Here is a 13,487-nt window from a genome sequence, read left to right on the forward strand (position 1 = left end):
TAAGGCAAGGGGTTGGCGAACTATTGCCCGTGGACCAGATCCAGCCTGCTGTTTGCTCTTATAAAGTCTTAACAAAACACAGTCACATACAGTTAGCGGTACATAGCGTCTACCACTGCTTTCAGTTTGTTTGTTTGTTTGTTTATTTTTAGGGTTTTATTTATTTATTCATGAGAAGCACACACAAAGAGAGAGAATGGCAGAGACACAGACAGAGGGAGAAGCAGGCTCCATGCAGGGAGCCCGACGCGGGACTCGATCCCGGGTCTCCAGGATCACACCCCAGGCCAAAGGCGCGGTGCTAAACCACTGAGCCACTGGGGCTGCCCTGCTTTCAATTTATAGGCTAAAACGGAGCAGTTAGGACAGAGACAGTATGGTCTGCAAAGAGCTGAAAATACTTACTGGCTGGCCCAAGACAGAAAACAATTGGCCAGCCTGTGTCTCCTCAGGCACCTCTTCACAGGCTCAGGTCAGACAGGGACCCGATCCCAAGCCAGCCAGCCCATTCTGTGTCCTTGTCTGTACCATAAAAGTGTAGTTGTTATCTTTGAGAGCAGGAATGATGATTAAACCTACACTTCAGTGACATCATGAGATTACATTCATTCATAAGTGCTCATCCCAGTAAGATGTTCAGTGGATGTCCTCTTTCCCGTCCGCCTAAGCAAGGGTCCATGTAGTCTCCACCCTTTCTAACCCCCAAAACTTCACTACCACTAAATCTTCACAGTCAGTTCCCTGGCAAGCTCCCTCTGTATCTAGTAGAAATCCCTTTGGACTGGCTCTTGGAATAGCTCATGTGGTAACCCCCTAAGGTGTTTTGTCGTTTGTTCCTCTTCTCCTGGTAACCTTCCCTAAAAATCTTGTTTCTATCCCTTTTAACCTGTCCCTTTTAACCCATGTCAGCAGTGTGTGCTCTTCCCCAGGGGACTGGGTGAAAGCCTGCTTCCACTAGACCATGTCAGTGGAATTACTGCACTCTTTTTTTTCCTTGGCTCCTCTGTTTTCACCATCGTTCATGTGACCTTTTCCAGTGATGGTTGGTATTAGTTATTCATCTGTCCATCTGTCCATAGATTAAGAAGTGTAAGATTGAAATGTAGTTGGAGGGATGCCTGGGTGGCTCAGCGGTTAAGCGTCTGCCTTCTGGCTTGGGGCATGATGCTGGAGTCCTGGGGATCGAGTCCTGCATCGGGCTCCCTGCATGGAGCCTGCTTCTCCCTCTGCCTATGTCTCTGCCTCTCTCTGTGTGTCTCTCATGAATGAATGGGTAAAATCTTTATAGAAAAAGGAAAGAAATGTAGTTGGATAATATTGCTCATTCTAACACATAAGTGACAGGAGTAAAATATTAGTTAAATAAACTCAATGTACTTGTACATTCTTGTAGAGTAAAAATAAACTGTTACACAATTTGTTTCTCTCTCTAGACCGTTTCCGGGACTTGTGATTAATAACCGTGAGTAGATTTCATGGAGTCTTTTTCCTTTTCTTCTTTTCTGGGGTGTGAGAGACTGTTGGTGTATACATGCCCTTTGCTCGCAGCACGTAATGTTTTACCTCACCTACAGCGGTAACCGGGCAAAGTTGATGTTTTAGCTCCTGTGTAAGAGCACTAGGCACTTTCTGCATGTAAAATGGGGTTAGTTGCTCAGTCTTTTATTTATTTTATTTTTATTATTTTTTTAAATTTATTTTTTAGTTGCTCAGTCTTTTAAATCTCAGTTCATTCATTCGTAAAATGGTTTTATTGGTACCCATTTTGAGAGTCTTCGAGCATTTTAAATGACTCCTTCAGTGTCAAACATCTTAAAATGGATGAGGGAGCTCCTGTCTGTGTTTGTAAATAAACTTTTATGAGAACATTTCCTTGCCCCTTTGCTTATGGCAGAAAGCTTGGAAAACTGTACCAGACCATTGTGACCTGCAAAGTCTGAAATACACACTAACTAGCTCTTCATGAAAAAGCTTCTTGACTCCTCACCTAGAGCAATACTTGATACATTCCATAAGAATAATCTGTATTTGATATTATTACTGCAGTTCCTTTATTATGCAATTACAGTGCTGAAATAAGATCTTTTAATGTGATGTCACTTGCTTCTGTTAATATATAAGCCAGGATCTGGCACACGTTGGGCTCTCAAATATCGTTGCATGAACAAATATATGTGGTTTTCCAGTTCCCTGATGTTCATAACACTTAAAATCGTTTTTTTAGCAAATACTATACATATATTTGTTGGTCTGTATTCATTTGGCTGTGCCCCTAAACTACTATGGTTCTTTTTTTTTATAGATTCAGCTTTTATTATACTCTCTATCTTGGCCAAGTATGTTCGTATCTGATAGTGTTAATAATGAAAGAGGATATAGACCTTGTTTCATAGACTTTTAATCCTCCTTGTGACATTCGACTTGAATCACACCAGGGAGCTTGGTCATTTACAGAAATGTTTTTTTCTTTTAGGGGTTTTTGTGTATGTGTGGGGTTTTTTTAATTTGTTTTTTGTTGTTGTTTGGTTATTAATCCCAGTGCATCTGTTTTCTGTGTAATTTTTAGTTTCAAAGAGTATTGTATTTAAGCCTCCCCCCCCCCCAATCTTTTGTTTAAAAATATTCAGTTTTGTTCTCATCCTTATGCAGTAGTATATAATAGAACTTTCTGGTAATGACTATGAATTAGTTATTCTCATGGGATATATCAGTACTTTTAATATGTGTTCCCTCCTTTCATAAGGAAAATAGCACCTGTTCTGGCAAATTTGAAGCATCCAAGTAGAGAATGGTTCTAAGAATGCTTTTCCGTTGTAATAGCCAGTCAGTAAATTATTGTTTAAATGAATTTGCTTTATTTTCAGAATTGGTTGATCAGAGTGAATCAGAAGGCCCAGTGATACAAGGTAAATTAAGTGAGGTCAAACAGAAACATTCCTACTTTTGCGACAAAGTGGATCACATGAAATTGTGGATAGACCTCACTTGCTTACATGTGCCTAACTTTAGGGAAAGTCATTTACACACTCAGACTTCGTGTTTATGAATCCTGTCTGTGTTCAGAGGTCTGTTGTGTTCAAGCTCTGGGTCCTAATAGAACAGTGGGCCACATGCCATTTGACTGCACTGTCCCGGTCAGGCAGAAAGAAGGCTGGGAACCCTGGGAGGCCAGTGTTGTAGAGGGTAATTTGTTAGTGACAAACATGTCTTTCTGACTTTACTCCTTTATACCATTCGTATCTAATGCTTGTTATCAGCCAAATTGTGTCAGGTGGAAATCGTGGCTTTAAAGAAAGGTCCCTTAGAAACCAGCGTTGAGGCCTGCTACTGGGATCCACTTGAAAGCAACAAAAGGCATTTATTTTATCAAACAAGAATCCACAGGAAGGCAGGGAAAGACCTTAAAAAGGAACTTCTTTCTCGTGAGAGCTATGTTAATTGCAATTTTTATATAAGACTTTGGTTGCTCCCATTAACTTAGCACATGTCAGAAGAGGAAATTTGGGGGAGCCTAGGTGAGTCTAGTTGAGTCGTCCTGTTGAATCCCAAGCAGCTGTGGCTGCTATTTGCATCTGGGACCTGTGCTTTGTGTGCAGTGTCTGGAGAGCTTTCTCCTTGCTTCCTCTAGGACCTGTAAGTAAGTGAGAGCGACTTTAGGACTTTGTTAAGATAAATCTTCATGTGTTTCTCTTCAGAATCAGCTGAGCCCAGCCAATTGGAGGTTCCTGCGACAGAAGGTAAAAAGGGTTAGTCCAGCTGTCAAAAACTGAAATTCCTTATGAGAGCCTTCAGAACGCAGGATTGATTGTGATTTTCATGCCACCTCTTCTAAAACCCCTGCGGTTGTGTTTTCTTTTGTGTTGAGGTGAATTGGATCTGTCATTAGTGTCCAGAAATGTCTTGTTAGCAGTGACTTGTGGTTCTTTTGCTCTGTTCTCTCCAAATGACTCTTAATGAATGACTCCTGAACCAGTTCAGTGGCCACTTTCTAACCTAGACTTTTAAATAGATAAGTAAAAAAAAAAAAAAAAAAAATAAAATAAATAAATAGATAAGTAATATGGTGTTTGTTACTTTGAAAACTGGAGTAACAGAATTTAGAACTGATTGCTAGAACAACATGGTCTCTGAAAATGTTGTTTTTACTATCTTATGATTCCTATTAAATCATTTTAGTGCAGAGTTTGGTAGGAGTGGGTTTATAATCATACAGATTTGCATTTATAGTGCAACTTACCAGTTCCCTTTTGTTTTTCTCCCACCCCCCACCCCCTTTGTTTTTCTTGATAGAAATAAAGGAGACTGATGGAAACTCTCAGATCAAGCAAGAACCAGACCCTACGTGGTAGACCTCTTCCCTCCTAGGGTAAATCCGCGTCTGTGTCTGGGGTGCCATCTAGTGTCCGTCTGAACCTAGTGTATTCACACACACCTAGAAGTTAGTGTGTTTGCCCTGCTTCAGCCATAAATGATGCCCCCCCCCCTCCTTTGGGTCTTAGGAAGTCAAGTGTCAGCCCTACTGAATGATTTGAGTTAGAAGATCAAATAGAGAGATTTTCCTTAGATCAATATTTGTCTGTGAGTCAAAGATGAAAAAACACTTTTGCCCTAAAAGGAAAATAAATCTCATCCTCTCCATTGGAATTCACTCTGAATCCGTAGAACTACTCTGACAAAAATAGTATTTGCAGAGTCTGGCTAAGATTCAACAAATCATCGTGCGTCTTGCATAATTAATCTACAGCCTTGAACCTGCTCTTCCAGACTTCTTGAACTTGGCCAAGTCACACCAGGAGTCTGCCCGCTTGGTTCTTTGGTCCCATTGAACCTCGCTAAGCCTGAGCAGTTGAATAGTTGACATGATGGTTGTAGGGTCTAGCTTCACAGTAGTTGGCTCTGATCTGTACCTGATGGTATACTTTTTTATACAAAGACTTTTTCTTGGTCTGGATATTTCATAGACTTAGTCCAGGTCATGGCCTTACGTGCTGATTGAGTTTTGATGTTTGCCAATGTTAAATTCCTGTAACCGGATTAATGTGGTTTCTTGCTTGTTTGTTTTCTCTCCTATTGTAGCTTAAAGTATCAGTGGGTGAGAAGAGCTTTTCGGACCTGTTACTGCCCCAAGCTGTGTAATATACTTGTATAACAGAAATACCTTCTATACAAACCTTTTTTTCTACTTTTAGATAGAAATGTCTACTTTTTCAGCAGTTCTGTGAATTGAATTAAAGAGCAGAGTGACTGTAGATTTGGAATGGCTGGTTTACTTTGGAATGTATTATAAGGATTTTACAGCAATGCTGGAAAAACGACAGGGAAAATGACAGGGATGAATCTCATCAGATTTTTTACGTATCAACAGAGCCTTCAGCTATGGTGTTTATTTTCCAATCAAGCGAAGATCTCTCCTACTGGAACATCTCAGCTCCTGCAGTGAAGAAACACCTGTGATAGTTCAGTCCTTTTAGTTTTTCTATTTGAAAAATCATTTAAATGATCCTTTTGTTCACGGCTCTCCTTGACGACTGAGTGAACAGTTAGTATCTGTATATTTGACTAAACCTTTTCCTAAGCTATCTATCATGGTTCATATGTTTTTTATCATAATTAAAAACAACCACCATCTGGATCACCTAACAAGCCAGTAAGAGGTTAGTATGTCAGCGTGTGGCCTGTTGATGGAATACTGAGGACCTCTTCCATGGTGACTGTGCGTCCAAATAAAGTGCGTGGCGTACTGGAAGTGTGAGATCAGGTAGGAGTGTCTGGGCCAGCTCAGCGACAGACACTAAAGCCTCGCGGTCACGCAACCTGTTGTGGTGTAGGTTTCTCTGGAACACTTCCAGCTCGGACCAGACTCCAGGGGTTTTCATCGCCTTCATTGTTTCAGAACTCTACTTGTAACATTGAGGCTCCAGTGTGGGGAAAGAGAGGCCAATAAGCTAACGACGCGCCCTCTGATATTCTGCGCCATTTTGTGGGAGAATCTTACCTGGGTTGGATTTCACAGACAATGAGAGTTGTAAAATACCAGCTATGAGAAGCTAGAGTATGTGATGGCATAGAGTTTTCATTAGCTTTATCACAATATTCACGATGGAGAATTATATTACATGGTAGCAGAAATAGGCATTTTTATGTGTTGCTTATATTTTACCTCAAATTAAATTGTAGATATAGGGTAATAAATAAAATCCATCCATGCCTTTCACACACTAATTTATTTCTTTCAAAGGTGTTTTCATGATTATGTCTGGGGCAGGTGGGCGGTTCGGTGGTAGGTGGAGTGCAAGGTGGAGGAGGCTAGATGAGCACTGTTCACGGGTTTTCCGAGACCAGTGCGCATTTATTCTGAGCTGGGGCTTGAGCCCCCCACTCTCCAGCTAGGACATGCCAGCTGTAAGCAGCTTCCAGGGGATTTTGAGGCAAGTTCCCTCCCCACACAGAGCACGTGCACCAGCTCTTCCCACCAAAAAAACAAACAAAAAAATTACACATACTACAGATTTTTTCCTTTTCTCCCAGCACAGCCCCTGCCTCTCCCTTGACCCGACCCAAGTGTGTTGACAGAAAGCAGAACTCAGAAAAAAGAAAAAAGAAAGCAGAACTCGCTGCTTATTAATCTACAACCGACATGGGGTGACAGCTACTATGGCAGATCTCGTGGTTCCTTTAAAGTGTTCTTAAAAAGTGTACACAGCCTTGCTGTTGCTGCCCTTAACCCACAACTTCCCGTCCCAGCCACTAAAGAAGAAACCTCTCCATCCACGGGCCATTTTTAAAAGGAGTTAATAAACACTTACATCTAATACTTTTTTAACAAAAATTTGTGGGACTACAGACCTAGCAAGCAGATGTGTTTTCCTCCTATCTGGCATGAGTGTGTACGTCCAGTGTAAACATACTCTGCACATACACACATTTTTTTCTGTTCTCGTATATAGAAAGCTTTTGCTTTCCTTTTTTCCTTTATTTTTTTTATATATTTTTTTTATTTCACATCTGCCAAACCGATCAGTTTCTGTACTCTGGACAGACAGCCCAGAATCAGCACTGCAAGCATGTACGTAACTTTTGAAGGGCTTAGGGAATGCTGTCCTGGCCCATTCTGCCTCCCCTCTAATCAAGCTTAGTTTCTTCAAGAAATGGGGACTCTTCAGCAAGGGGTACTGCTGTCCCGTCTGCTGGAGGAGCCAAGTGGTTCTCATTGGCTCACCGTGTTCTCCAGAACCTTCCAGCCTGTCTCTCTAGCCCCTGTGTCCCAGCCAGGGCGCTGCCTTCCAAGATTGCCTCCCTGCCCTTGGGGATGCCCTGGGCTGGTTTCCTGGATGGCAGGTGGCCCTGGCCCCCTGGTGCCCACGGGGCAGCAGTGTGTGTATAAATAGGGCCACAGGAGGATTGCAGGATCCTGGGAGGGAGGGAGGGAGGGAGATTAAACTTGTCCACTGGGGTCTTTGTTAGGTCAATGAGCTCCAAATGGAAAAATGAAATGGCACAGATAGGTCTCGTCGGTACTTCCAACCTGCTTAGGGTTTCTGAAACAGCCTCCTTAGTCCAGGATTTTTGGTTAAAGAGAATTTTAACTGGGGGATGTAGTGATGAGGAACACAGGCTTTGTTTACCACATCCAACCTCCACTTCTGGACAGCTGTTAACCTGGGGGAAATCTCCATCAGAAAAAACAGCACAAGCAAGAAACACGGATGTCCCAGGGCTGTAGGATTTAGATCCCATCCGCAGAGTGGGGCCAAGTGCTAACAAGCTCTGGACCTTCAGTGGTGGGGAATGTGAGGCTTGCTCCCTGGAACTCTTGGGAGGCCTCGCCATGGAGGGTGGGGTGGCCCTGAGGGGGGGGCGGTCTGCGCTGAGAGATGGCATTACCTCGCTGGCGGGGAGCACATCCTGAGAGACCTCTCGCTGGTTCCAAGGATCACAGATCCTGTGATCTGTGAGGTGAGGTGTGTCTAGTGTGCTCTGGCCCCGGGCCAAAATTGCTCTGAGACTTCATGGAGGAGGAAGTAAAGACTGTGTAGTGATCATGCCCCCATCCGGGGTCTTCCCGGGGCAGGGACTGGGACAAGGCTTGAGCACTGGTCAGTAGCCTTCAGGGTGCCCACGGTAGTGCTCCTCCCCGCAACAGGCAGCTGCTTCCCCCTCTAAGGTCGGTTATTCTGAGCATCCTCGTTTCTGTGCCACCGTCACCACCACCAAAGACTGAAAAGATGTGTTGGGAGGAAAAAGATGGGGGGGAGGGGATTGACACCAGACCTTTTTAGACTGTACTAAACACCCCAACCCCGGTCCTAAATGCAGGGGACTTGGTTGGTTTAACAATAGTGGGCAGATGATTGTCACACACCGAAGGGTGTCTCCTAAGTGGGAGCCCCAGTGTCTGGGTGTGTATTTGCGTGATGTCTTCCCTCAGAGAAGCCTTGGGCTCCCTAGGGTGGAGATGAAGAAGGGGACAGGATTCCAGGAATTGAGGGCCTGTAGGCTGCTTTCTTGAGCACAGCAGCTCTTCCTTTGCTTCTTGACCTCCCAGTCCAGCGAGATGAGCACAAACGGGGCTGCTCATCCTTCTATTGATACCCCCCCCCCCCCCCCCCCCGCCAAAGTTGCTTTCCCAGCCTCTGCAGGGTGGACCCTTCCTCCCACGTGTAAGGGTGATTGGCTTTCTGGACCTCACCCCGCGGCTGCCAGTCTTCCTGGCTCTAAGAACAGGTTTGAAAGCTTTTGCAGCTAGTTGCAGAAATCCCATGTCCCTGAGGGTCTGGTGGCCTGGTGACAAGTACAGTGGGTGGACCTAGCTTGGCTGCTCCAGAGGGGCTTCCTCACCCTGGATTTAACCCCGGAACTGGGTTAAATAACAGGCGGTTGGATTGGCTCGTGGTTTTCCCCAGCTTCATTACTCTGATCAGCAATGGTCTTGTCACTTTTCCTCCCCCTTCTCCCCCCACCCACCCCGAGACACGCATACCTTGTGGTTTTATTTTAAGGAAGTGTCTGTAAAGTTGAAAGTGAGCTATGATACAATACCAGTTAGTAAAGGTGTTTCCTGCCGGATTTCCTTCTCAGAAGCAAGGCCAGGTGGTTGAGAAGCATTTCACAGCATCAACTTGTTGCGTGATCTCTGTTCATCTAGAATCTTAAGTTCCGTAATAATGACTCTTATCAAGGACCATGCCCTTGGCAATGCCCAAGGGGACCTGGATGGGGGAAATGAATGTCCCCACTCATTTCAGTAAACATTATTGGGTAGACGCAACCAGAGGCAGAAAGCAAGACCACATCCCAGAAGTTTAGATGTCACGGGCTCTAAGAAGACCCAGAAACATCCTGAAAGGATCTATTGAATTCAGACCAAAATTCTCCTCTCCCTTCGAGTGACCAGTCTAGATCTTTTTGGGAAAATCTTTGATAAAGTACAGTAGGCGAGGGGTTCCAAAAATGCAGGCTTGGAGTGAGGAGCCTATGGGGTGTGGTCATAAAAGCCATAGCAGGTGTTGGCTTGGCCTTCAGAGGGGACCAGTGGGCCTGGCACTTGATTCAAGACCGATGCTGCAAGATGGCAGGAGCAGCCGCTTCTCACCTTTGTCCACCACCTGTTGGCAGGGGACTGAGCCCTTGGCAAGTCACAGACTCCATGGTCCTGCCGGCTGTCCTAGGGCCAGACAGATCTGTAAATGGCAGCCCAGCCCTGTGACTGCATCTGGAGGCCTGATTTCCTCATTACTGGAGTCAGCTTCAAGTTCAAAGATCACCACAAAATCCCCTGTGGTAGCAGCTTGCTGCTGGATTTATCCTTTGTGGTTGGTTGATGAGCTTCAGATAGCTTTGGTGGCCGACGCCTCTGGGCCCAGTCAGCAAGGAGTGTCAGCGGGCCGTGGGCCGGGGGAGGCGCCATCGGACGGTCGCTCTGCCGGGGCCGCAGTGCAGCGGGGCCGCCCGGGGCTGGAGCCCTTGGTCTCGGATTCTGTCCTGCGCCTGACCTTGTCATGAAAGCCTCAGATGACGCCCCTGCACGTGAGCCTGCGGGGCGGGGGGGGGGGGGGGGGGCTGGTTAGGGGGTCGGAGCCTCTCACTCCTCCCAGGAGCGGGGGGCGGGGGGGGCCCTGCTGCTGTTCATGTACCAATCCCTCCCCATCCCTTCAAAGCCCGGGTTCAACAGCTGGGATGGGCCCTGCCGCAGGCAGGCGGGGGGGGGGGGGGGGGGGGACCCGGCCCACTGCCGTGCCCTCCTGACCTCAGGGCCGGGCCCAGTCTGCACCTGATAAAGGCCACTTGCCAAGCTGAGCACTTGAACCTCACGTGATGCCCACGACGGCCCGTGGAGTAAGTGCGGTTGTCTGTGCCACCTCCCAGGTGGAGACGCCGAGGCGGGGGTGACTGGCCAAGCCCCTCATGCACACACCGGAAGTGGAGTCCGAGTCCAAAGCAGGGGTGTGTGTGCGTCCACTGCCCAGGCAGCGGGTGGCGAGGGCCCAGGGGGAGAAGAAATGCCCAGGGGTGGGCCTGAGTGTGTCCTGAGCCCTCCCCATCGCAGGCGCCCGGATCCCTTCTGACGGGGCCTCCGGGCTCATCCCGGACCCAGCCAGAGCCCAATCCTTGTCCGGTTTTCTGAGAAGCCGAAGCGGCCCTCCAGCCACCCGGACTTCTGCCCGCAGACACCTGCTGCAGTCACGGCCTCCACCTCCAGCCGGAGCCCCTACGGCCGGCGGCCGCTCGAGGACCCGGTGCCCAGGGCTGGCCCGGCACATCCCGGACTGCGATCCAGGCTGTGCTCACCCGGGGAGGGGCAGCAGGAGGCCTTTAGGTCACACTTGGGAGAGAACCAACAGTGGCTGACGGTCCCCGTCCTGGAAAGCTCTAGATTCCCTCCCTCCACAAGACCGAGGGCGGTGCGGGGGGGGGGGGGGGGTCGCCTAGGCCCCAGGCTGCGGTGTCCACCCACACCCCTACCCCGCTCAGCCTGTGTCCAGGGCCCAGCCCGGGGGTTTCCTGGTGGAGGAACTAGCCGGCCGGGCCGTGTGGGGAAGGCCTGGCGGTGCGGCCGGCGGTGGCAGGAAAGCTGTGAGGGCCCACAAGGCCGGAGGGAAAGCCCTGCCTGCCTCCCCGCGCGGCCCACTTGAGAGTCTCTCTAGGGGCCGACTCCTCCCTCGTGAATCCCCATCCACATGTTCGAGGGCAGAGCAGGGGAGCCCAGGGGTCGGGAGCATGGCCCTGGGGTCCAGGCGGCCTGGGTTCAAGTCCCAGCCCTTCCCTTACTAGCCGCCACGACCCGCAGACCGCTCTGTGCCTCAGTTTTCCCATCTACAAAGTGGGGGAAATAATAGTACCTCTCCGACAGCCTCCTTGTGCTAAGATGTTCAGAAACACAGAGGCCTCCCGACCCAGGGCAAGCCCCTCCTGCCCGCCATGAGGGGAAGTGGGGGGCATTCTGGGCTGCTCTAATATGCTGCTGATGGGGAACAAGATACCGGCTTCCTTGTTAGGACTGGATAATCACCAAACTGTACACTTTTGTTTTCAGTATATTTCACAATAAAAGTTTTAAAACTTTTTCAAAGTTTGAATCTTCCCAGCTTAAAAAAAAAAAAAAAAAAACTTTTCTCCGTTCATCCTCTCCTTCACTTTGCTCATCCCCTCTTTTCTTTTCAACCCTTTGATCACTAGCTTGTCTCACCCATAAATGAAACTTAGTCCCCTCTCGGCTTCCCAAAGGCTCTGAGCCTGGGGAGCGACAGAAGTCCCTGCCGGCGACAGCAGGACTTCTCTTGGGCTCGCAGTGCGCCCTGGATGCGCCCGGCTGCGGGTGCCCCGGGAGGAGGTCCGGTCTGGGGAGGCCACTGCAGGGAAGTGGCAAGGTGGCAGCTGACAGCTGGTGACAGCACGACTGTCCTGGCCGCTGGCTGCCGGGCCTGTTATTGTTACGCAAAAGTGGAAAGGCCGCTGAAGAGGGAAGGAAATGCCGAGGCCGCAGTCGCAGCCGCACCTCCCCCCCATTCCCCCCCACCCCGCCCTCCGTGCGCCCAGGTGAGCCGGGCTGGGGGCCCCGCGGGGACTTGGGGCGGCACCACGGGCCAGGGGTGGCAGACGCCAGCGCTCCGGGCGCTTGGTGGCTGCAGGGCCCCCTCCCCCAACTCCCTGCCACCAGGCACAACCGCCCACCACGACCTGTCTCGTCCTCATTTTCTAACCATCACCCAAGTACAAGGCACCCACAGAAAAGGGCCGCGTGGCCCCGCAGGCTGGGGCCGCCGCGTTCCCCAGAGTGAGCACCTGCTGACGGGGAGGGCACCCAGCCGGGGATGCCGCCCTGCCTTCATCCGTGGACAGGTGGTCCACACGGCGTCCCAGCTGCTGAAGGGTGCTCCGTCCGCCTCCTCTCCTGTCCCCTCCTGTCCTGTCCGGCAGCTCCTCGCAAGGCTGGCCGCACCCAGCGCTGGTGACCTCCCGGTGACCACAGGGGACGTGCCGAGCAAACCTCTCAGAGCAGAGGGCATGACCCCTGCATCTCATAGACGAAACCAAGAACCACCACCAACCCGACCGGTCACGGCGACAGTCACAGGATGCCAGGCTTTGGCTCCTCTGCCGGATGCCACCTCACCCCCGGGAGTCCAGGGGGACCCGGGGCTCAGAGTGCTGGTGGCCTCTCCATCTTGGAGTCGGTGCATCTGGGCCACCAGCTGACCCCGCCGACCTGAGCCCGCAGCCAGACTGCCTGGGTCCGTGACCTCCGGACCAGCTCCACGACCTCGGAGCTCCCAGGCCTCCACCTGGGGCCTAGGCGCCAGCGACAGGCCCCAGCCCCGCCCTCCCCTCACCCACTCGCACGCGGCTCCCTCACCTCTGCACCCCACGTCCCCTCTCAGCAGAGCTTATGGTCCCATTTCACTCACAAGGAAACGCAGTCAGCCCTGAGGGTCCATTTGCTCAGCATCTGAACGCGAGTCCCCCTCAAAGCCTGTCGCCACCACCACTGGGCCCCAGTTACGCCCCCTGCGGACATGCACCTGGTGCTCTCCTGCTCCCACGGAGGCGCTGGTTCACTCAGGGACCGAGCGGCCACCACCCAAGTACGTGTGCAGCGCCCTCTGCAAGCCAGTGGGCAGGCCAGGCCCGGGCTCTCAGGGCTCACTCCTGCTGAGGAGAGACGCCGTGAAAACACACACAACGAATAGGCAGGACGTCAATTATAGTCAGTGCTCTGGACCAAACAAAAGGGTTGGGGGGGCATGAAGTTTTGCCATTTTGCATGAAGTTATCAAGACAGGGAGGGAGTTGGGGACACGTGGGCGGTGGTCCAGGTGGCACCCCAGCTGCAGAGCCTGGCAGGAAGGGAGCAGAGGAGCCCATGTGGCTGGTCCTCAGGTGGCCAGGGAGGGAGGGAAGGATGGGCACCCTCCCCCCCGCTGGGGGCTCAGAGACCCTGGGGAGGACAGCCGGGGCTCCCGGCCACATGCCTGCGCCGGGAGTCTGAG

General features: G+C 50.1%; 1 protein-coding gene and 1 long non-coding RNA gene across 15 annotated transcripts in view; one reads left to right on the forward strand and one right to left on the reverse strand.

The window, feature by feature from the left end:
* The window catches only part of LOC140639095 (general transcription factor II-I), a 113,235-nt gene extending 107,013 nt beyond the window's left edge, over window positions 1–6,222 (forward strand). For 7 of the 14 annotated variants that reach the window (XM_072837510.1, XM_072837513.1, XM_072837518.1 and 4 more), the window contains 5 exons: window positions 1,434–1,462; window positions 2,865–2,906; window positions 3,696–3,746; window positions 4,291–4,366; window positions 5,077–6,222. In XM_072837510.1, the coding sequence (XP_072693611.1) occupies window positions 1,434–1,462; window positions 2,865–2,906; window positions 3,696–3,746; window positions 4,291–4,349 (181 nt within the window). In that variant the 3' untranslated portion in view covers window positions 4,350–4,366; window positions 5,077–6,222. The remainder of the gene's footprint in view (window positions 1–1,433; window positions 1,463–2,864; window positions 2,907–3,695; window positions 3,747–4,290; window positions 4,367–5,076) is intronic. The other 7 variants (XM_072837512.1, XM_072837514.1, XM_072837521.1 and 4 more) reach the window with 1 other exon arrangement.
* A 3,073-nt stretch (window positions 6,223–9,295) lies between these two features.
* On the reverse strand, window positions 9,296–13,481 carry LOC140639101 (uncharacterized). Its single transcript, XR_012035947.1, has 2 exons — window positions 12,906–13,481; window positions 9,296–10,032 (listed from the first exon to the last, which is right to left on the reverse strand). It is a non-coding gene; the product is annotated as an uncharacterized lncRNA (long non-coding RNA).
* Window positions 13,482–13,487: the final 6 nt, after the last annotated feature.

The sequence above is a fragment of the Canis lupus genome, chromosome 8, assembly GCF_048164855.1.
Source record: "Canis lupus baileyi chromosome 8, mCanLup2.hap1, whole genome shotgun sequence".
Lineage (NCBI taxonomy): Eukaryota > Metazoa > Chordata > Mammalia > Carnivora > Canidae > Canis > Canis lupus.